The sequence below is a fragment of the Hipposideros armiger genome, unplaced genomic scaffold, assembly GCF_001890085.2.
Source record: "Hipposideros armiger isolate ML-2016 unplaced genomic scaffold, ASM189008v1 scaffold_48, whole genome shotgun sequence".
NCBI lineage: Eukaryota > Metazoa > Chordata > Mammalia > Chiroptera > Hipposideridae > Hipposideros > Hipposideros armiger.
The window spans coordinates 3,967,857-3,990,535 of NW_017731398.1; the positions used below are offsets into that span (position 1 = coordinate 3,967,857).

At 48.2% G+C, this 22,679-nt stretch overlaps 1 protein-coding gene across 1 annotated transcript in view; it reads left to right on the forward strand.

Annotated features, from left to right (window-relative positions):
• SCAPER (S-phase cyclin A associated protein in the ER) overlaps positions 1-22,679 on the forward strand; it is a 233,864-nt gene that overhangs the window by 144,694 nt on the left and 66,491 nt on the right. Inside the window, exon 24 of the mRNA XM_019640002.1 lies at positions 13,995-14,110. Within this exon, the coding sequence (XP_019495547.1) occupies positions 13,995-14,110 (116 nt within the window). The remainder of the gene's footprint in view (positions 1-13,994; positions 14,111-22,679) is intronic.

Consider the following 22,679-nt stretch of genomic DNA (forward strand, 5'->3'; position numbering starts at 1 on the left):
CTCGAGGAGATCAAACATCCATTTAAAATCAACAGGAAAGTATGAAAAAATAGGCAGAAATGAAGAAATGGGTGATATGAAAAGAACTAAAATCCAGGAAATAGGAAAATAGTTTTTAAAATTAAAAATAAACTCAACAAGATAAAATAGAGACTGGAAGTAGAAGGAGAGAGAATTAATGGTTTGGGAGATCATATTAAGGAATATACCCCAAAAACACAGCAGAAAAACAGATTAAAAGGGTGAAAGAATGGTTAAGAATCATCGAATGTAGACGGAGGGGTTTCATAGCATTTATTTGGGTTCCAGAAGGAGAGAATGGAGAGAAAAGTAGAGGTAGAGTTTGATACCTCATACCTGACAATTTCCAAGCATTGAGAAAAGGCACGAATTCACGTCATACTGAGACCGCAGAAGATCAAAGAGAAGAAAAAACTTAACAGGTAGAGGCAGATCACCTGCAAATCCAGACAGACCTGTAGCACCTTGTCATCAGCCGTCAGCAGTAAGGGGCATCAACAGGCCACAGAGCAGGACCTTCCCAGTGTGTGACATCAGCCGAGAACTCTGGGCCCAGCGAAATGTGATTCAGGAATGAAGGCAAAATGGAGACATTTGCAGACCTCCCAACACCAAGACCTAGGACTGCTCCTAGGCCCTCACTCAGAGAGCCTGGAAGAGAGACGTCAGCACAAATAAAAGCAGTTCCGAGAGAAGGCACGGGGCATGTAAACTGTGATCCTGGAAATTGTAAAAATGCATTAGTTTGTGCTGACAATGTTAGAAAAAACTACTTTTTATATAAACAAGAAAAAAGGAAGAAAAACTAACCCTTTAATTCATGATTAAGTAGGAGGGGAGTATATAATTGGGAGTTAAAGTACCCTGAGGGCCTTATGATAGAAGTGGTGCAATAACAGTTGAGAATGAAGACGTTTTGAAGTTACCAGTCCCATGGATCAGAATCACTGCACAGGAATAATGTTATAAGTTTGTATTCTAGGCCATGGATTCAAAAATCAGATAAATCCTGCATCAGCCAGTGATGTCCCAAGGCATCTAGCCTTGAAAACCGTTAACGGTAAAATTCTAATAGTGATTAGTTAAAATAGGCATCTCTAGATAGGGAATGCCTATTTTTTTAAGTGCACATAGAAAATCCAACTTGACCAAAAAGCATATCCTACCTTACAGGCACATGTTAGCTTAGTCACTATTAATATGACCAGTAATTGTGTTTAATTTTTTATAGTTTAAGGGGCCTGTGATGGATTACTTGAATGATTCAAGGCTCCTAGAAGAGCTTCTCTCCATGTAAACCTATAGTTAACAGAGGTTCTCACATTTATTCCTGACACGTTTCAAAATTAGTTTGCAACTTTTATTTCATTTTATAGATACACTCTCATGTATTGGTAAGCCTCTACATGAAGGATGAAAGACTCCTGAAACTGTTAACAGCTGTCTTAAATATCCCCAAAAGTTCAGAAGGGATATTTCTAAGTACAATAGAATGTGGGACTGTCCTCATTTTCTGGTTCTGGGCATCATAAAGGAAAGTACGGAGGCAAAAATGAATGTGCAGTAAGTTGTAGACAGTGAGTGATATATTTTTAAATGTTCGCTTAGATACAGTGTGTTGGTCATGTTTCTGATGGAGTTCTCCATGAATGCCTACTAATCCGTCTCCAGGAACAATGCTCTCTCTCTCCTTTGTGCTCAGAAACGCTGCCTGCGCCACTGAGGACAAGTGCCAGTGTTTGTCTCAGCACACAGCTTCCCGTTGTGACCTCCCCTCCTGGACGCTGGTCTCCGCGAGGCCTCATGCGTGCCACGGCTGTCTGTCCTCCACAGGGCGGACGGGCCCCATGTGTACACGCAGCACATGTGTGTACACGAGGTTGGGCGAGTGGCTGTTCACAGGTCTGAGTTTTGGAGGTTTTGTAACAGCAACGCCTTTGCAGTATGTTACTGCATGTTGTCCTGCAAAGCTACGAACGGTGTACAGATTTGCTGGTAAACTAAGTAAAGTTTCTATTTGAATAATTGGGACTTGAAGATAAGTAAGATATGTGTAAAGCTGATGGTATTGATGTTTTGAAGGAGTTTCAAACCATATTTAACATAACAGGGCCTCATGTAAGTCCTGGCAATCATTTCACTCTTACAAGAGTCAGGAATGAATAGCGTATGTGAGGTAACCAAGGGTGAAGTCGCCCTGAGCACACATAACAATTGGGGTTTTTGATAGTTGATTTATGCACCTTTTTTTTTTTAATCTAAGACACTGAAGAGGGAAGTGTATCATCCTCTCCAGCATCCATGGTTAACATGCTGTAATTGTTATTACACACGTGCGCGCGCACGCACATAGCATGTATTTTCTTTTAGAAAATAAGCAGTAGTGTCTCCTCTTCTGTGCCCTCAGAGCCCGCTGACCATAGTTCTCTTACAGCGTGTACCATGGAGTGAGTTGTCTGTCTTCCCGACGCAGACCCACCTCAGTACTGGCATTGGGTGGGTGCTGACACAGATGCAGTGAATGAATGAGTGAATGAATGAATGAGTGCCTGACTGGAGTAGAATTACCTTTGGAGTTTGTGTCCGTGAAGTTGTTTATGCGTTCCCATTTTCTGAAGCACATCAATTCTGAATCTGTTGGTTGTGAGTTGGCTCTATCAGATTCCCATGAAGGGTAATCAGTGACTGTCCTGGAAAATAGAAGCTCAGTCCTTGTGTGGCCTCGGTCTTGGAAATGTACTGCCTCCTGTGAGAGAGAGAAACGTGTCCGTCATATCAGAACCTGGAATCAGAAACTTTCGTCTGATCCCAAGTTTTCCTCATTTTGTGCAAACACGTATTTCTGATCTGTTAGCTAAGACTTTATAACTCCAGTCCTGTCAACTGAGTCTTTTGTAAAGTAGAAAATGTTTTTATAAAACTTTTCAGTAAGTCGTGCTTTTTTAGACTATTTTCTTAACATTCACAGAGTTTGCAGCCATCACCATAATTAATTTGAGGACATATTCATCACCCTGAAAAGAGACTCTGCACTTCTTAGTCACCACCCCCTAGTCCCCTTATCCCCCCATACGTTTTGTTAACATTTGCACTTAAGATTGAAATACTTATTTCCTACCGTCTTAATACAAATACAAACATCAAAGGTTCACATTTTGTGCGCGTGTGTTTTTCAGCCGTCTATTTCTCCGTATAGTACAGGTTTTCCTGTCTTACCACAGCTTTATAGGAGCCCCACATTTGTACTTCGAAATGATCATTTTATTCTCTTCAGTTTCAAGAATAAAACTTCAAAATTAGTGTATTGTTTGAAGAGCAGCCATTGCTTCATTGACAGAATTAAAATGAGCAGCCTTTTAATTGATTCCCTACCAGTGAATAAGTGACTGTGCAGTGATGAAAGAGATCACTCTGTACAAGTGAGATGGGAATAAGTCATACTGGTTCAATCTGTTTCTCTCGTAGTTTGCATTATGTGTATTCAATTCATACTACTTGACCTAAATTATTGTTTTTCATGGATTTAGACAATTGTAAGAAAATTAAAATTAGTCACAAAGCATTTGGGATTGTTCAGAATAGAACAGTCTGTGTGAACGACACGTTGTGCTATACCTAATAGTCCATTTTGAGGAATAGAAATAGTATGTGAACCACTTGTCACAAAGACATGAAATGATGTTTTTATCTGTGTAATTTACACTACACTCTTGCCGACACAGAGCTTTTTCTGAATTAAAATCTCTGTAGACAAGCAGTAAAGTGCATAATCTACTTACGAATAATATATGAACAGCCTCATAGTCATGATCAGTGCTAAACAAGTTGGTAGCCCACTGCCTGGGGGCACATTAGGCTCACATTAGACTCCTGAGTGCATTTGATAGACGGCTATTTGGATTCGTCTGCTATCGTTATATCACGTGACACAGAAACCAGCGGAATACATTTCTTATCTAATTCAGATGAGGCTTTAGGTGAATTTGTGCTGAGTCTGTGCAGCCCCTCTGAGCTCTTCCATGTCCGTGTTTGTGCACCCTGTGTCTACCCTTTGCACAAGTTGTATCATTCCCGTATTCTTGTGCCTGTTGTAACACCAGGGACATAAATGGATTACTAAGGTAGAGCTGTGGAGAGTTGACTCCTTATCCCTTTGGTTTATTAAGTAATAAAAATTACTTGTATAGTTTGGTTCACTTAAATCTATAAATTTAATTCTAGAGCACCTATCTGATGAAAGCATTCACCAGTACGAATAGAGCAGTTCTTCGTGAGGTTGCTTTCATTGACCGTAGAATCCCTACACACTTGCGAATGGAAACTAATTATACCAGACTGGACTGCTGGGCTGTAAGGGCCAGCAAGGTGTGCACGTGTCTGCTGTATATGACCACAACATAATGTACCGTAACTGCAGGAGGCGGTCCCTGCCCACTGCATGGCACCCGGAGCTAGGGCGGTGGGGACAGGAGTGTGGCCTCACCTGGACCTGTAGGTGACGCTGTGCAGGGACTTCACAGCACCTGGACAGGTAACGTATCTGTGTTACCCACAGATACGGAGTTCTGCATGTGTGTGCTTGGGACATCGCAGCCGAGGTTCTGGTGCCGTGCTTGGGGCCAAGCTGTCCGTGTGGGGTGCGGTTCCCCTGTGCCCTGCTGCTCGTGCACTTGGGTCTTTCATATGTTTGGGAACTGCAGTCTTCTGGTTTATTTCTTGATAGGCTTAGAGGTCTTCTATTAGTACAGAAATACTCATTTATTAATTCAACAACAGTACCTACTCAGTGCCAGGTGCTATTTTAGATACTATTGGATTCCAAAATAACTTTAAACTATAGGTTGTAATATATGAATAGATTTACCTGATTTATACTGACATCTTCATGTAAATATATTCAGACCATACACGTATATATGGCGTTTAACCCTGTAGAGAAAATCTTAACAGTTTGACCTGCCAGTTTACCTTCAAATCGCCCTAGTTCTTCCTGTCAAGTTGTATTCTTAAAAAAAGGGGTGGGGGGAGTACCATAACTGCGGATCTGCTGTAATCCGCTGACTTTAGGCAGTGCCACTCACAGGCCATATGAAATAGAGCTGTATTTTTTGGCAGATAGAGTAAAAGGTGCCTTGTCAGAAATAGGTTTACTTACTAAAAGGCACATTCTGAGACGACAGGATCACAGACGGGGGTAGTTGATCCCTTCCAGAGCTTCCATATGCGCCGCCTCTGAGCTCAGGTGCCGGGCTAGGGTGTAGAAAGCCCGAGCACCAGGGCACGTGACGTTGTCGTTAGACTCTGGCCTCCTCTTCCTGAAGTTCTGTGTTGAGGATTTCCCATGCTCGGTGCTTGGGTCCTGGTGACAGTGCCTGCGGTGGAGCTGCTGCTGCTGAGTGTAGTGGACCGGTCGCTACAAAGCCTTCAGAGAGCGTGGCAGTTATGTGCTGACTACGCAGGCACCCTTACAAGTGCAAACGCGGGAGTGAGAAAAGCAGGCTTTGGTTCTGAGCCCACGGTCATCAGCCTGTGGCGTCCATCGGCAGAAGAGTGGCCTCCCCAGAAAATGAGTGTCTCTTCGGTTTCTCCCCCCCCCCTTCACCTCTCATCTTTTCTCAGGAACCAATACTGTTGAGCTAGTTCACGACAAACGTAGTAAAATCTGTCCAATTTTCAGTTCCATGTACAAATACCCAGTTTGAATCACTGTTCCAGTCACCAAAGTTATAGACTAAAACATTACAAAGGTTTGAAGAAGCATTTTTCACAGGGCGTTGTGAAAAGAAGGCCTGTGCGGGGCCCCCTCCCTTCCTGCATGAGCCTCGGGCCCGTGCGGGCCACAGCTCCTGTGGCACCTGGACCTCATTGCCTAAGAGAGAGAGAAGCGTTAGGTTCTCTTCGTGCCACGTTACCCTCCGAGTCCTGAGCTCGTCCTGCAGGTGGTGCTGAGCCTGCCCCTGACGAGTTTGCATCCTTCATGCCTTCCGTACAACAGGGGATTGCGGGAAGGACTCTGCTCCCTCCCCTGCTCCCCACATCCAGTCAGGGGCCAAGCCTGCTGCCCTTACTCTAAATGTACTTTTCTCCAGCCATCCTGCCTCTCTCTGGGCGTCGTCACTGGTGATGCTGGTGCCCTTGTCATTTCCCAATTGAAACAGTAACCCCCTGCCCGAGTTCCTTGTCTTAGCCCTCCATGCAGCCCCCAGAGCGTGTCTTCAGAAGCGGAAACCTGGTGTGTCACATGGTGTTTTCAAACCTTTCGGAGGCCCTCTGTTGATTGAGAATGGATTCAGACTGCATGCAAGGGACCCTGCAAAACCTGTTCTCTTCACCCCGTGCCACCATCTCTCGACATTCCCCCTCACGTAGCACATTCTAATCATTCTCAGTGGCTTCTCGTCGCCTGAGGTACCCTGTACCCTCTCACCCCACAACAGGCAGCTCTGAGGCATCAGTCCATCTGCCCACCACACGGCCACCCTCACTCGCGAACACACGATTCCCTAGATAGACGGCGTCTAGTCTTCTGAGGCTCAGCTCTGGTGCCGCTCCTGTAGGAGGTGTTCCCTGCCCCTCCCCTGCTCTTCACCCAACAGGTGAGGTACCTGCTGTGGAAGCCCCGGGTGGACCCTACCCCATCACACACACGGCGTCTCGCCCTATGTTACACTGATCTATTTGCAAGTCTTCTCAGTAGAAGGCAAAGCCCTTGAGGGCAGGTCCTGATCACCTGTCTGCCACGTACAACACCAGGCACATAGTTGGTGGGCATTACGTGTCTGTCCACATCAATGGAATGGGTTTTCAGGCTCGTCTTCCAGTCTGTTCCTTGCCTTAAGGCAAGTGAGTGCCTAGACATTCAAGACAGGTGCTTGTCTGAGCCAGCAGCTCGCTGTAGGAAAGTAGCCGACTTGGGATTTGGTGACACCAGGAAGGAGCAACTTCTGGGAATGACATCGCAAAGTCAGTCTGTTCCGAGGGGACGCGGGCTGTCTTGGAAGTGTGGCCGTGGTGTCAGTGCGTTTGCTTTCACCTACATATCCCACGGTTCTTCTGCTTATAGCAAGGAGCTGGGAAGTAGATTTGTATCTCAGAAAGCCTGTAATTTATGTAATTTATTTCTGGAATCCAAAATAGAGATATTACATATCATTAGATACGGTTTTTTTGCTATCCTTAGCTTTGGTTTTCTAAAGCAACCAACTACAGTTCCTTATATAGTCTAGGTTTGCTGAATTGATCTAGCAAGCTTGCTCATATATAAATCCAAGACAATGAGTTGTATGACACGCCGTGAAAATCTGGTAAGATCACAGAGCACATAACATTTGTCAAACCACCCATAACGGCCCTTAGATAGATGTTCTGTGGTGCGTCTGCCTGATCTAGTGTGTTTAGCTCTGGAAAGGGAATTTTAGATCTTCAAGTTCCTTCTGAGTCCGGAACTCTCAGATCATGTGATTCTTCTCTGTCTCTCCCTCTTTCTGCTTAGCCGCCTGGACACGGCCCTTGACAAAGCTCAGGAGCCTTTCTGTCATCCCATCTCCCTCCCTCCCTCCATCTCTCCCCTCCGCACCCAGGGCCTCCTGTCCTCCTGCTGTGCACACCATCCTTCCCATTTCCTGACAGTCCCAAGACCTGCACCTCTGGGTAAAGGGACTCCTCGTATTTCAGTCCCACAGAACCCACTTAGCTCTCATTTCCATTTCTATTTACTTGTGATGGTCAAACTTGGCATTCCTTTACATTCTCTGAGTCTGGATTATTTCAAGAATTTTTTTTCTTTTAAGTTGCTGGTGAATGCTAACGTGAGCGCTCAGGACCCCTCCTCTAGTGTGCAAAGTTACTTCACCTTGTCTTCCAGTGTTGAGCTGGATGCAGTGCGGAATTCTGGACTTGACCCTGAAACAGAGAAAGGAGTCAGTGGGAAGACCAGGCCAAATCCAAATAAAGGCAGTAGTTTGGTTCCTAGTAGAGCTTGAATGTAACCCCTTAGCTTTGTAGACATCATGATGTGTAAGGTGGTAACATCAGGGAGAGCTGGAGGAAGGCAAACAGGAACTGTCTACAATCCTTGAAATTCTTGGACAAATCCAAAATGATTTCAAAACAAAATCTCCTTTAAATATTTTAAATAGTATCAAGTCTAAGATTTTACAGAATTGTTTACAGAATTGGGATATTTAGGGAGAAGTGTGCAAAAGCCCAGCGTGATCCTACAGCCACACATACGACTCTCCCACCGCAGTCTTTCTACAGGTCCATCGTGGGCTCTGTCAGGGAAACCTAACGCCCAGCTTGGCCGCTCACTGGCTGTAAGAAGGGAACGCGGCACTGCTGACTCCTGCACCTGGACTCTCATCTATAGAAGGGGTGTGCTGACCCCCTGTGTAAACAGGGCCGTGGAGAGGGCTCATTTGGGGTAGCAGCCTGGGGGCTACCTACCCCAGGTGAGCCCTTGAAACACAGTCTAGGTTAGCCCTCCAGCATGGCCCTTTGAGAAAAGCAAAGTTTGGGTTCCCGTTCCCACCTTAAAATTGCACTCCCGCTCCCCCTCTCTCCTTAAGGGCATGAAAGGTTCTAGGTCACTACTTTCCTTGAAAACAGGCAAACAAACCAGTGAGGACATCAGCAGAGATGGTTGGCAGTTGGCCAAGGCTGGTCCCCTCAGGCAGGCCCAGGACCAGGGCCGTGTCTGCACTGGCAGCGACCCCTGCCTCTTACCCGGGTCTAGCGCCCGTTTACCTGGCCTTGGCTTCTCAGGCACGTGGCTGTTTGTAGGCCTCTTCCTTCTCAATGTAGATGAATGGGTTTTCTCTCCTTTTAGGAGACTCTCTGAAGTTAGAACCCCCAGAAGCTAGACTGTACTTCCATTCTTGGATTTATCAATATTTATTGAATACCTGCTTGTTGGTAGACCCTGTGTAAACATCATCCCAGCTGTCAGAGAGCTCTCAGTCACTTCGTGAATAAGTAAATAGATAATCAATGTGGTCGGCTTAGCCATGAAATGATAGAAAAATGAGTTAAGAGCTAGAATAGGCCCACACGGCCCTTCTCTCCCTGCCGCCTTGCTGGAGAAGAGCCTCTTGTCTTCAGACCCGGCATTGGGATCCGTCCATGTCACTGCTTTTGTCCAGGCTGCTCCCTACCCCAACACAGAGCCTCCTTGGTCTCATGGTCCCGAGTTTCCTTTGCTCACCAACTTGGAAACGTCCAGGACACTTAAGATGCAGGAACAGAGGGAAAGGGGGACTGCTATGGCAAGACTCCACAAGTGGGCTGTGAGCCTACAGGTAGCCAGGAAGTGGGGAGGTGGGAGGAGACAGGGGTTGCATGAGGAACCTGGTACGTGTGGCCTTCAGTTTGGGTCCTTTGGTGGCGGTAACTCAGAACAGTGTCCACCCTGCACCCGCGGCGCCCTGAAGAGCTGGTCAAGGGGACCACGTCCTCAGTGCCAGCGCTCGCTGCAGCACGAGCCTCCCTGCACTGCCCTTCCCTGGGTTCAGTCTGTCACCCAACCAGGTGCAGCCTCGCGAGCTGGCGGCCCAGGGACAGCAAGATAGCTCCTGGGAGGGAGTTCGGCCGGCGGCAGCAGTCGACGCGTACACTCGCCTTTGGTCATCTCTCATAACGGCTCACACGGAAGGACAGGAGCACTTAGGTCCGGTGTCCTGATCTCGTCCTTCAGCCCCTCACCCTCCCTGCCCTCATCCCACTCAGTCCACACAGATCCACACGCACGATTCAGCTCCTTCCAGCTCCCACAGGGCCTTCCAGAAGCTCCAGGCTCTGATTAGCATCACGAAGGAATTGCTCCTCTCATGTGGAGAACGCTTCTCCAGCCTCTGTCATCCCCACTTACCTTATTACCTTACGCCTTCACACTGTGGGTTATGATTTTACTCTTTTCTGGCACCACGTTTCCACAAATGTATAATTTCCTTGTGATATTCATGACCCCGGGGCTGGAGTCCTTTCAGATGGGAGTGTCTCCAGCTTAAAGGCTGAGCCTACACATTGATGTCCGTTTCAGGCATAGGACGAAGGCCTGCAAGGGACAAACCACACAACGGAATGAGGAGGGGCAGCTGAGGCTGCTTGCTGCTTCTAAGAGTACAACAGGCCCACCTTAGGTGCTGCTAGATGCTCGAAACAGACCTCGCCCACCCTGCGAGTGAGCGTGCACAGGCTCTCCCATCTGCCACCTCTGCCTGAAAGGCCGGAAGGCCCTCCCTCTCACAGAGAACATAATTCGTGTCTGTGAGAAGTCAGGCACAAAGGCCAGCAGCCCGGTGGCCGCCAGAGATTACCAGCTGCCTCTCGTTTGATTGGGAGAGGTAATAACAGTTACTCTCCTTGATAACTGAATGGATTCTCAGACCATGGGATTGGGATGCAAGCTGCTGGGTTCTGCTGGCCCTTTGGTGGCCCGTGGCTAAGCTGGGTTATTAGAAGGGTCCTGCTAATCCTGTCAGTTGTCAGTCCCACAGTGAGAGAGGGTGGTTTCTAGGAAGGCCCGGCTGTTAAGGTGTTCTGCCAGGTACCTGCCAGGTATGCAGGTAGAGCCACACACCTGACCCCCACGGTACTTTTGTCTTACTCAGATAAGGACGGTAAAGCTCTTTATGGATAAGGTTCCGGTGTCACATGCCTGAGCGCAGAGCATTTGGGAAAGGCAGAGGAGAAACTAAAGGTCACCTTTCTAGCGGAGGATTTTCCATCATGGGACACACCTCGCTTGGTGCCGTGGCGTTGTGTCTTGCGCCCTGACCACGAAGGCAGACACAGGAGAGTTTCGGCTTTCCAGCCTAGGACACGGAACACCTCTGGGAGGATGCCAAAGGTGATGAGGGCCTCGGGGAAGTGCAGAGAAGTCCAGAGCCCCTCGACTGTAGCTGAGGGGCTTCATGAACGAGGCAGCATTTCATCTGGGTCTTAAAGGATTGAAAGGTGGCAGTTTGGCTGGATAGGCTAATCATGGGTAAGTATTTTTAGCAAACTTGCTTTTTTCCTAGATGCTGACAGGGATCGGGACAAGTAATATGGTGTGTTTGCGGGACATGGTGTCACTGTGGCGTTCAGACGTCCAGAAATAGAAAGAGAGCAGTGTGTGGAAAGTTCAGGCAATTGGCACGTTAGTGTGTTGGAAACAAGAGACATGGGAGGCTCTGGGCTGCCTTTAAGGCTCCCTGCATTGTCGAGTAAAAGGGATCTCCATGTTTTATTTGCATATGGAGTGGCGAATGCCACATGCTTAAGAATGTGGTTTAGTTTTGAAATCTGGAGGGCGCCTCATGAGCCCGCTTGTCCCCTGGGGTGACGAGGCCATGGGATAGCATATCCGCCTTTACGTACAAAGAGGAGAATGGGGTCCGGCGGGAGGTGTGTCTCCTGGTTCCGCTCACATCGCTGCCGTGTCCATCTGTCATCCTCATAGGACATTGTCGCTGTGAGAGAAATCTTTTTCCGTGTTCATCCTTCTGTCCAGCCACTCATCCTTCTGGTGTTTACCATCCCGCTCTGTGCCAGGACCAGGGCTGCAGACAGAACCTGGGGCCCCAGGCAGGGCAGAGAAGAGGGGTGAGGTGGGTATGGAGGGGGAGCTGGGGGACGCTGAACACCGTCTGCGCCTGTGAGGAGAGCACCCAGGGTGGGCAGCAGACGGCGTCTCTAATCCAGAACCCCCTCAACTCCAGGGGAAATGGGTGGCGCTCTTTATTTCACAGTTGATTTCACTTTTTGCTTTATTTCCTTGGAAAGCTACACATGTTAAATTGAAACATCAATTTTCAATAGCACAATAGTAAACATTTGGCTTTGAGTGGCCTTGATCTTCCTGAAATTGGCTTATTTTTTCCTGTTGACTTTGAGAGTCTTCAGTTTTTCCTGGTCACGTCCATGCTGTTGGCTCTGCATGGAAGGTTTCAGACATGTTTGGTTTGGTTTGGCTGTGAAGGCATCGGGGTGTGTATAGACGGAGATGCTCTGTGTTGACTCAGCCCCTCCCCACCTCTGCAGGCTGGCCAGTCCTCCCCTGGAAGGGGCTGCAGGACCAGCAGTGCCACTTGCATCCCTGGGGACAGATCACAGACACCAGGCGTCTGCTGGGCTTGAGGTGCGATATACTGTTCCTGACTCGGGGAGCTGAACTCACCACTGCACCCCACTTCAGTGCAAAGCCTTTCTGTAGCCATCTCCGCTCAGTGCAGTGGTTGGTACAGAGGTCAAGGTGAAGATGTCCCCCAGCCTTGAACACTGACTGTCGAGCTGGGTCCGGAAGCCCCACTCCAGTGACAGACTCTTCTCCGAGGCGACACAGGGACAGCCGTGGATGGTTTTGTCCTGGGATTGGACCAGAGGAACTGCTGGCTCGGTGTGTTCAGTGAGCGCTTGCCAGCATTCCTTCCCAGAGCTGACTGAGGGCCCAGTACTTGATGGGACACAAGGCCCCGCCCTCAGGAAGTCCCGAGTTTAGCGGGGATGCGACGATGATGATGAACTGGCCCAGTAGCCAGGAAGTAAAGACATGACTGTGACCCGGTCCTTCCCATGGAGGTCTGGCCGGGAGAGGCTGGGCTGCCCAGGCTGTGCTCAGGGCTTGGCCCATCCTGGAGGCGGGGAGAAAGACGTCACTCATGTGCTCCAAGCGGAGCGACATGACCACATCATTGCATGTCCAGCATCCAGAGCGGGGCTAGTGAGAAAGGAGTCCACGGGCCAGGGCCACTGTCACTAGCACATGGCAACATAAACACACAGACAGGAGTCAGCTGTAGCAAAGTGACAGACTAATTGAATTTCGTGTCTGTCGCATCTGATATTTTACATGTGGGCTTCTACTTAGTACATCTTTTTTCCTCGTTTGTTAGTATTTCATTGGTATTGTACTTTTCGAAGCATTTGCACACAATGGAGTGAAAATCTAAAAAAAGAGAAAAGCCCTGACTTTTAGCCTAGAGTATTTGGTTAGCGCATCTGCTGTGCCAATTAGAAGGCTGTTGCAGGACCTTGGGTAGGGGGCCGTGAGCCTGAGCAACAGGGACGCGGTCGGGCAGGATGGGACAGCTGTGGCAGAAGTGGGATCTTCAGAGCCTGGAGCTGAGGGTGAGGGGCAGTCGTTCTCTGGGGACCTGCTCAAGGCCGTGGTGGCAGGCCGGGCGTCACTGTGGGCGTGCCTGTCCCCGCTTCAGAGCTGATGCATTTGGGATATTACCAAATATCTTATCTATACTTCCTATTTCCGTGGAATCGCCCCTGCCTTCTCCACGCCAGAGGGAGACAACGAACTTGAGGAAGTTTCTTCCCACAAGATCTGTAAACAATTCAGAAAATGTATAGACATAATCAGAGATTGACTTCTAAAATGGTTACTTAATATTCTTCCTAAAATAGCTGAAGGGGTAAAAAAGAAAGAGGTTTAAGTTTAGCCGAATAGTTGGAGATTAGATTTACTCCTCAGCCCCTGAAGGAAAACATCCTCGGAGAGGAAATCTTTGTGTCTTGTTAGCTGGTGACCACCATCACACAGCACTCTGGTTTTTAAAGGACTGCCCCAAATTTCGGTATAAAATGGTTTCCCTCTGCTTGGAGTGCTTCATCTCCTCCCCGCCCCTTTGACCTGTCTCAAAACGTCGACTTTTTCGGGGCAGCCTCTGCTGACCCGTGGGGCACCATCGATCTCATACAGCACCTTTCCTTTTGTTCAGGCACTTCCCATAATTGAAATTCACTTTATTTAGAATTATTTGACTAATGTTGGTCTCATCCACTAACTTAAGCTGCGTGGGGGACAGCAGTCAGTCTTCTGCGTTCACCACTTTTCACCTCCAGTTCCTCGGAAGCGTTTAACAAGTAAGTATCTGCAGGATAATTGAACCCACAGGATGTGTCATGCTACAACTGAATATTTCATTTGGTTATAATTTTATGCCTGGGAAATTGAGCTAATTTCTGTTTGTGTTTTTGTCTAGAATGTAGCAGATCAGATTGCATTTCAAGTTGCTGGCGGGTTAACGGCCCTTGAACACATCCTGCAAGCAGTGGTCCCAGCCACAAATGTGAACGCGATTTCACGAATTCCTCCTAAGTGAGTACAGCTTTTTAATGTCTTTCACGTTTCATTTATGAGTCATTTCTGCCCTATGGTTTCCATATGGGAGAGCAGAAGAAAATTATATGTGTACTCAGGCTTGCAGAGCAAAAGCTTACACTCCTGTTTTCTCCTGTTCGGGAGAAAAACAGAGGTGCTCGACTTCACTTCCAAAACTGAAATGCAGCCTCAGAAGCCTTCCAGGGCGATCTCTCTGGTCCATGACCTTCTCTGACCCTCGTCAGGAAGGACTGACAAACTCCTGGGCAGTTCTGACAGCTTACAGACATGGAGCAGAAAGGAATAGCAGTAAGAGCAGGCTAACTCTTTGTGTTACGAATAGAGAAGACGTGAGTAAGTATGGTAGCCAGGGTCTGAGCTGTGGAATGTGGAGTCCCTGACACGGGGGAAGCAGTCAGAGGCCAAGACAGCCACAGTCTGGAGTCCCAGGCAGGGTGCCGGGCAGTGACGTATGGTTAGGCCCTCACTATAGATCGCTCTTTGTCCTGAGTGCCCCGCAAGCCCGATACCTAGGATGTACTTCCTGTTCTCCTATGTCGCCCTTGGCCCCTGGCCATCTGGAACACAGCAGCAGACATAATGGCTTCAGCAGTGTTGTGCTCCTGAGATGTGGCATGTACGATTGATGCACATTGTGCGAGGACTCTCATTTCTAGGGCTAAATGAGAGGTGTTGGTAGATGTTTATTTATACCACTGAGAAAACTTTTAAATGTTTAGTTAGCCCAACAAAAGTCAGTGCTTCACTTGTCCACAAGATGCAACAGAAAAAAATTCCAAGAGTCTGTTGTCTTTTCTCCTGAGAGCCACTTTAATAAAATGGAAACAGCACCAGCTTTGGAGCCTGACAGACCTGGGTTCCAGCTTTACCCCTCTGGTTACTAGTGGGAGAGTTGGGGTGAGTGCTGTGATGCCGTGGCATGTCTCCTCATCTGCGATCAGCAGCCGTTGTATTCGCCAGACAGTGCCGCTGGGGGTCAGTTGAAATATTGGAAGAGTTCTCCGTAAACTTGAAATCGTTATATAGGTGTCGGGACCATTTTAAAGATAGCAGTCGTTCCTAGTGGGTGTGGTAATAACCGCGAGAGCTGGCACTCTCAGGCATTCCGCATCTCCAGGCCCCCCTCAGGCCGCAGTGGACTTGCGTAGTTCACGAGAAGCGGCAGGCCTCGTAGGCCATCAGAAACCATCCTGGACTTGAGTCTCCCCTGGGCTGCCTTTACCTACTGCATGGGTGTTCTAGGCCTCGACACACACTCAGGGACCACACGGGTTCCCATGGGTAACTCCCCAAGCTGCTGTGGGCTGTGCCGTTGGAGAGCGACAGGTCCCGGTTTCTCTGTCACCCTTGCCTATCTCCCCTCATTGTCCCTCTGGACACAGTTTTTCATAGAGAAAGAGTCTGGTCAACATGAAGATCGAGTGGAAAATATACAGGCTCTGGAGTCAGATATGAGCCTGAGTCTCTGCTTTCACTTGGTAGCTGTAGGAGCTGAGCCTTCATAAGTCTTTGCTGTAGAAGATGCTGAGTTCAATGGTGATGTTACTGTGAGGGCTGGGCCTGCAAGCTGCCGGGAGGGTGAAAAGCATATGTGTTTCCGTGTCCCACATAGAGAGGGCACTGTGCTAGTACCAGTAGTTTTGTTGTCCTTACTACTGTTTTTTTCCAAGTGACCCTGCTTAGTTACTGTCCTTGAAATCCCTGAGTCTGTGTCACTCTGGCTTCCAAGGAGCTATAGTCTATTAATTTTACTTGGACATTTGTTTTTTCACCTTGAAGTCAAACTGCATCCTGATAAATCTGAGCCCGGCCTGTCATGATCCTTTTTGGACCCTGATTTGGGCTTTAATTTAATTTCTTTTTCTTTAACTTTGTGCCGGCCCTAAAGTTGATCTGTAGAACACGTGTGTCTTCGTCTAACTCATTGAAAAATCAGGCTAGAGAGTAGTTCAGGGTAGCACTTTCTTCATGTGCACTCTTAACAAGATCTCTATTTGTTGTGCCATTAGCTCCCCTATAGATTGACCTTGCTCGGGACCTGAGGCCATAGCAGACGTGCTGTTTGTAAATCACAGGGTATCTTGATAAATACCGTTTGAACACGGAAGTAAACCATTTTTCCGAGAGAAGGGAGTAGAGCGGTGTGAGAACACGCCACCTTGGCTGTGTCTGCACGTCGGGACCATCCCACCTGGGCCGCACAGGGATCCTGCTGGCCGCTCTGCTAGCTGGCTCAGCAGTGTTTGCATTACATCTCTGTATCTCTGTGTGTTTGTACGTCCTGTCCCTGAAATTGCTCAGAAGGCCCAAGGGCATACGGGAGCTGCACTCCTGGCCGCAGAGCACATAAGTGCGGAAAGGTCACCCCTTTAATCTGTGGATTAGAGCAGGCCACTCCCCAGCGGTGGCTTCTATAAAGTCCACCTGTCTAGTCACATCCCACACGTTAGGCACGGTGCTTTCCTGCTTCTTTATGGCATGTTCACTTTGCTGCCTGTAGTAAATGAGCCTTACCAGGCCAAACAACAGTCACTGAGTAGGATAACAAAAGAAGGAAATTCAGAATGAGCTGAGGTGGAGCTCTGCTTCCTCGGAAGGGCATGTACAACCAGACACACAGTGTGCTCGCCAGAGTCACCTGCAACAACGGCTGCCTGCACTTTATCCACGTGAGCGCTCTGAGGTGCTAAGGCGTCAGAGCCTAACAATCACTGACTGTGTCCTTGGGCCAGTCACTGTGCCACAGGCCGGGCAGGCGTCACCCTGTTTACCCCTCACGGTCACCAGCGGCTGTGGTGTGGCCCACCGCCAGAACGAGGGCCGAGCGCAGTCATGCTGGCCGTGTCCACAGCCTGAGGGGCCGGGTTATCCCTCTGCAAAGCCTTCACGCCTCCCAGTGGGCAGCGCGAGTGGTCAGAGCTGCTGATGCTCTGTTCAGAAGGTTTTTCGCTTCCCTTCTCTCGGCCCTGTGGTCCTCACAGGCTCGAGCTGATGCGCTTCGTCTTCCTGGGGGCAGGAGATCTCCCACTGTGTTCTAGACGATCCAGGGCTTCCAGTTCCTGTGCCTAGGGAAACTCTCCCCTTCTTGGGGTCAGTGGTGTGCACGCGTGGCCGTGGGAATGAGTGGCCCCATCTGGGAGCCGTTCAGAGCAGACCTGTCCTTGGGGAATTTGCAGCGTGGACAAGAGGTGGGCCCCAGTCTCAGTGTCACGGCCGCGAAGCGACCAGCCCGCAGTGGGCAGGAGCTCTTCCTGGAAGGAGCGTCGTGCTGCATGCACGTCCACTGTCTGCAGACTCAGCTGCCTGACGGGCCTGCCTCCCCTGCTCTCGTTCTCAGCTCCCTGCTGTGTCCCCTGGGCTCCTCTACTCTTGTCCTGCCTTTCTGTGAATCCGTCGTCACCCTGGCTTCCTTCCCCGTGGCCCTTTCATTTCTCTTGGCTGAAAGGGACATGTATCTTATGCACGTCATGGTCACCTCAGCGCCTTCCCTATTTGTTGTGTCCCCTTCTCTCCTGAGTGACGTGAGAATGACGCGTTCTGGGCGTTGTGCCCACGCACCTTCTAAGCAGCTGTATTGAAGCCGTAGGACGCTTCCCTCATGGTCATAGCGGTTCGACCCAATAGTGGACATTTGACTCACAAACAGCCGGCAATATCGGACTTAAAACCAAGCTTAGAAAGTTAAACTGAGCCAGTCAAGTTTCTCTGGTGGGAATTTGCAACTGGGAAATTGTAAACCTCTGACTCATTTTTTTCTTGTGTGTTTGAATTTTCAAAATCGGGTAGAGTAACTTCTGGGCTGGCCGTGACCGGGCTGTGTTCATTCCAGGCTTCGCAGGACTAGCCAAGGCCACTTGGGAGATAGGGAGACCATGCTGCTTTGTGACAGCGAAGGGGCTCAGACTGAGCGGTCCCCTCCACAGAGCCGGCATTGTCCCTGCCCTCGGGAGGCCCAGTAGCGCATGTGTTCCTCGATTCACGTGAACCTTCCCATTAGCCTTACAATAAATGCCTCTTTTGACTTGAAATAGTTTGAGTGAATTCTGTCCCTTTCAGCCAGAAGAGCCTGATACTTTTCAGTACAAATATTAAAGATTTTAAACTCTAGATTGGGCTGAAAATATTTGACTGTGTTACAGACCCTTCCTTGTGGACGCCTACTAGTTTTTCTAAATTCTTTCATATGATGAAAGAAGGAATGAATGAACGAAAGCCCACAGTTTAAAGCAGAAACAGAGGAAACACGCTCTAGCAGTTCTCCGGGGCACCATTCTTCAGGAACATTACCGATTTCTACAAGCTGGGACTGGCTGAGCTCCCCCTTTCCTGCTGCCACCAGCTTGGAGGTGTGTGGAGCTGTGGGCACTGAGCGTGCCGTGCCTGTGGGTCTGAGGTGGGGACCTCAGGCAAATGCTCGGGATTGCAGAGGTGCGTTCTGTGCTGTTCTGTGGCAGGAATGCCCGCAGCCCTGCTCACCTTGTCTGCAGCCAGCCCTCAAGAGTCCCCTCCCCTGGTGGCCCTTGGGTTTCAGACTGGGGACCTCACCAGGAACTCTGTGACTGGCCTTAGTTTGAGTCCCATGACGTCATCTTACCTGTACGAACAATGGAGGTGTATTTCTTCAGAGCCCGCTCTGGCAGGCTTGATCATAGTGGGCCATGGTTCAACTTTTTATTAAAAAATGAGCTTGTTCATGATGATTTCACTAGTTATTTTCTGAAGTTAGAAACTAGCTGCCTGTTTTGATGATGAGGTTAAGATGTTTAGAAAGTGAGAAGATATGAAAGAGCAGCTATCCCCCTCCCCCTGCCCAAATCCTGGCAGCAGGATGCAGCTCAGAGCGTTAATCCTGCCCCCTTCCTAATACTGTAAAGAACCGAATCTAGGCCTTTGTTATTAGACTAAGCAGCATCACTTAGCACCGCTTCAACCTCTAGGAAAAAGTGCAGCATTTACAGAAGACAGGTGACCCTCTGGGAAGTCATTTTACTGCACTCAGCAGGGAACACAAGCGTGGCTGACGTCATGTCAGGCAGCCTTCTTTGGAACTGCAGTTTTGTTCCTCTCAGAAACCACGCAGTGTCCCACGCAGTGTCCCCATAGCCCCTAACCCGGAGCACCCAATGCACGTCTCCGAGCGCTGTACCAGTTCTTAATCCTCTCTCGTGCCATAAAAAGGGCAAACTCCATCCTCGGTGGTGGTGTGGCTCTACCAGATGCTGGATTAATGTTTTCTGATAAAATGAGCAGTTCTGAAACTTTTTGCTTAGCCTGGTCTACACTCACACAGTTGCTTCCTGTGGAGAAAGCTGTCCAGCAGTATTTTGCTGGCTGACCGTTTGGGTTACCTGTATGCTTGGGAAAGCCTTTCTGTGGACCGTCTTTGTTACATCGCTCCGCTGAGCTGAGGCTCTGCTTTGCTTGCCATCTCTTTTACACTAGGGCCTTCTCCAGGGAGTTATTTCATCAAGCCAGCTGTTGGGTCAAAGGTCAGGTTATTGCCTTATTGAAAACCCAAACCCACATGAAATTCTCTGCATTGACATTCAAGTTCATGTAACTACAGATCACTCTCACTTTTTCAGATTGATGCATCCCAGCGAGGATGGTTCTAAAGCTCGTTTCTATTAAGTGAATGCAATTTTCTTATTAATCCCCTTTCTAAAATCAGTGCATTTCCATGGGGAGAGAGTCAGTTCATTATGCAATTGATGTAGAGCTTGCAGCCAGGTCCCCTGATGTCCTAGACATTGTGACGTAGAGGCCCTTCCCAAAATACTCTGCAGCACTTTCCGAGTTGTGAAGTCTGTAGCACTTTTCTACCTTTGTAACCTCTCTTCTCCTGTCACCTTTTGGGACTTGGATTCTTGAGACGCGCCTACATAGGATGAAGATTATAGTGTCATGTTTTACAAGTACACTAATGTATAAATTATTAGTCCTGTAAACCTATTCACAGTCCCACTTGGTTAGTGCTAGAGCTCAATCCAGAAGTATCTGTATTTTATTTTTTCATTTTTTAAAAATTTTGTTAAATTGATTGGGATAACATTGGTTAAAAAGTTATATAGGTTTCAATGGTACAGTTCTGTCATACTTCATCTGTGTATCGCATTGTGTGCTCACCACCCAGAGTCAGTTCTCCTTCCGTCACCATGTATTTCACCGCCTTTACCCTCTTCTCCTCCCTCCGTCCCCCTTTCCCTCTGGTCACCACCATCCTGCTGCCTGTGTCTGTGAGTGTTTGTTCGTTTCTTGCTTTCTGTTTTCTGTTGCGTATAGTAGTGAAATCCTATGGTTCTTGGCTTTTCCCATTGGACTTATTTCAGTTAGCATGATACTTGCAAGAAGTAGCTGTATATGGAATTAGGAAAAAAGGAATATAATACACTAATGGATTTACCTCAGCTGGGGTTTACGAGTAGAGTCAGAGCTTTAGAGTTCAAATGCCAGCTTTGCCAGAATTTGATGAGACCTCTTGCTGAAAACTTTACAGAGTTGTAGTAATTTTTATCTGGAAATGGGGAGACGACTCCTGTTTCACAGGGTTGTTGTGAAGATAAAGTGCCCCTTCGTGTGAAGAGCGCTGTGAGTCGTCATGCTGTGGCGTGTGACACCAGTAGCATTTGGGGCACAAGGTGGGATTGTCCTGACTGCAAGGTGTATAACATCTTTTGACCCATTGAATACCCATGAAATATCTTTGCCTCCTGTCGTTGTGACAGCCAAATATGTCATTACGTGTTTCCACATGTCCCCTCACAGGCTGGTACAGTCCTTATTGAGAACTGTGTGCTGGACAGTAAAGGTGTGGGAATGATGGCGTATCGTCCGTGTCCTCAGGGGGCTCACTTAGGAGGCGAGCTAATCAGGGAAAGAGTTAATGTGGTCCAATGTGCCAAGTCTAACTCCAGAAATATGCACCAAGCTGAGACGGAGCACAAAGGACAGAGTGATGAGCCAGCAGAGGAGGACACGGAGTCCTTCCTGGAGATGTCGCATTTGAAATGGGCTGTAAAGAACAATAAGTCCTCTCAACATCGTCAATAGGGCCTGCAGCTTTCAGCCAAGTGACATAAAATGAAACCAGTTTTCTGACCGGCTAATTAATATAAACAAAAGTTCCTACAGCTTCTCGTCATCGTCACAATGAAATGATATGTGAGGACCTGCCGAATAGTCATTTTGCCAGATTAGCAAACCTGGCTTCCTGGGCAGCGAGTGCCGTGTGCCAGAGCACAGAGGCTGGAGACAGTGGCGATGCTGGGGCACCTGCACGCATTTGGTATGATGAGAACATACGTGTTCTGATAGCAAGAAGCGGTATTAGCATTGTCAGAACAGTACCCGCAACATTTCAGTGTGAGCAGACTGGGGAACATGGCTACTTCAGGGAAAAGGAAGCAGTACTTACTCCTTCCTCACAATTTGGGGAGAAGAATTCCCATCCATGTCATTCATGCATCTTTCTCTTCCTGCTCCAACTAGTCCAGTGGTTCTCAACCTTTCACTGGGGTCGCCTAAGACCATCGGAAAACACATATTTTCCGATGGTCTTAGGAACCGAGACACCGCTCCTCTATCCTCTCCAGGCCCACATGCAGATACGCCCACATACGAGTACCCGGCGACCCCTGTGGAAGGGTCGTTTGACCCCCAAAGGGGTCGCGACCCACAGGTTGAGAACCTCTGTGCTAGTCTAACACCCTGTGGTTCGTTGTGTTTTGAGCAAACACCAGAGGCGCTCCGTCCGTGTCGCGCACTCACTCCTCTTGCTGCGCCCTCAGGCTTTGCTTAGAATTGTGAGTGGAGGGGAGTGGGAGAAAGCGCCTCTGCAGGGGGGCTGTTCTCAGCCCCTGCCTGTCACACGGCATGATCAGGGACAAGAACAGCAAAGCTGGTTTATAAATCCGTTACACGTATTTAACAGTCTTTGTCATATCTTCATCAATTGATCACGTTATATAAATGAAGACACTAAGGTTAAAATGATTGATCACCAGCCATCAGACTGGCAGCTGGGACCGGGCGTCCTGTGCTGGTTTTCTCCCTTCTTTGGCTTCTTCCTGCGTGGGTACTGCCAGTCTGCAAGCGTTTGTTAAATGTCTTCTGTGCCCAAGGGTGTGTGTTTGTTTCCAGAGAGCTTACATACCATTGGAGAGACAAGGCTAGTCAGTGAGCTATTCTACATGACACACCCACAGTTTCACTCATGGAAGGTCTGAGCAGAAAGTGCTACTTACTGCCAAGCTTGAGTTTCTGAGGGTCCTTGGTGGCTCTCTTACAAAGCCGATATTTACGGATCAGTGATGGCTGTACTTTTGTTTCTGATGAGAGCATTTAACTTTGACTATTTTAATAAAAATTAAATGTCATTTCATTAATATCTTATAGAAATTACTATCATCATTCCCATAACTTGCTGGGGTTTCATTGCTATTGTTGTTATTTTGTTTGTTCCATTTTTTACTTTTGGTTCGAGGAGGTGATGTTTGGTTGATTGGTTTGGAGTTTTTGGGGTTTTTTTGGTTTTTTTGTTTTTAAA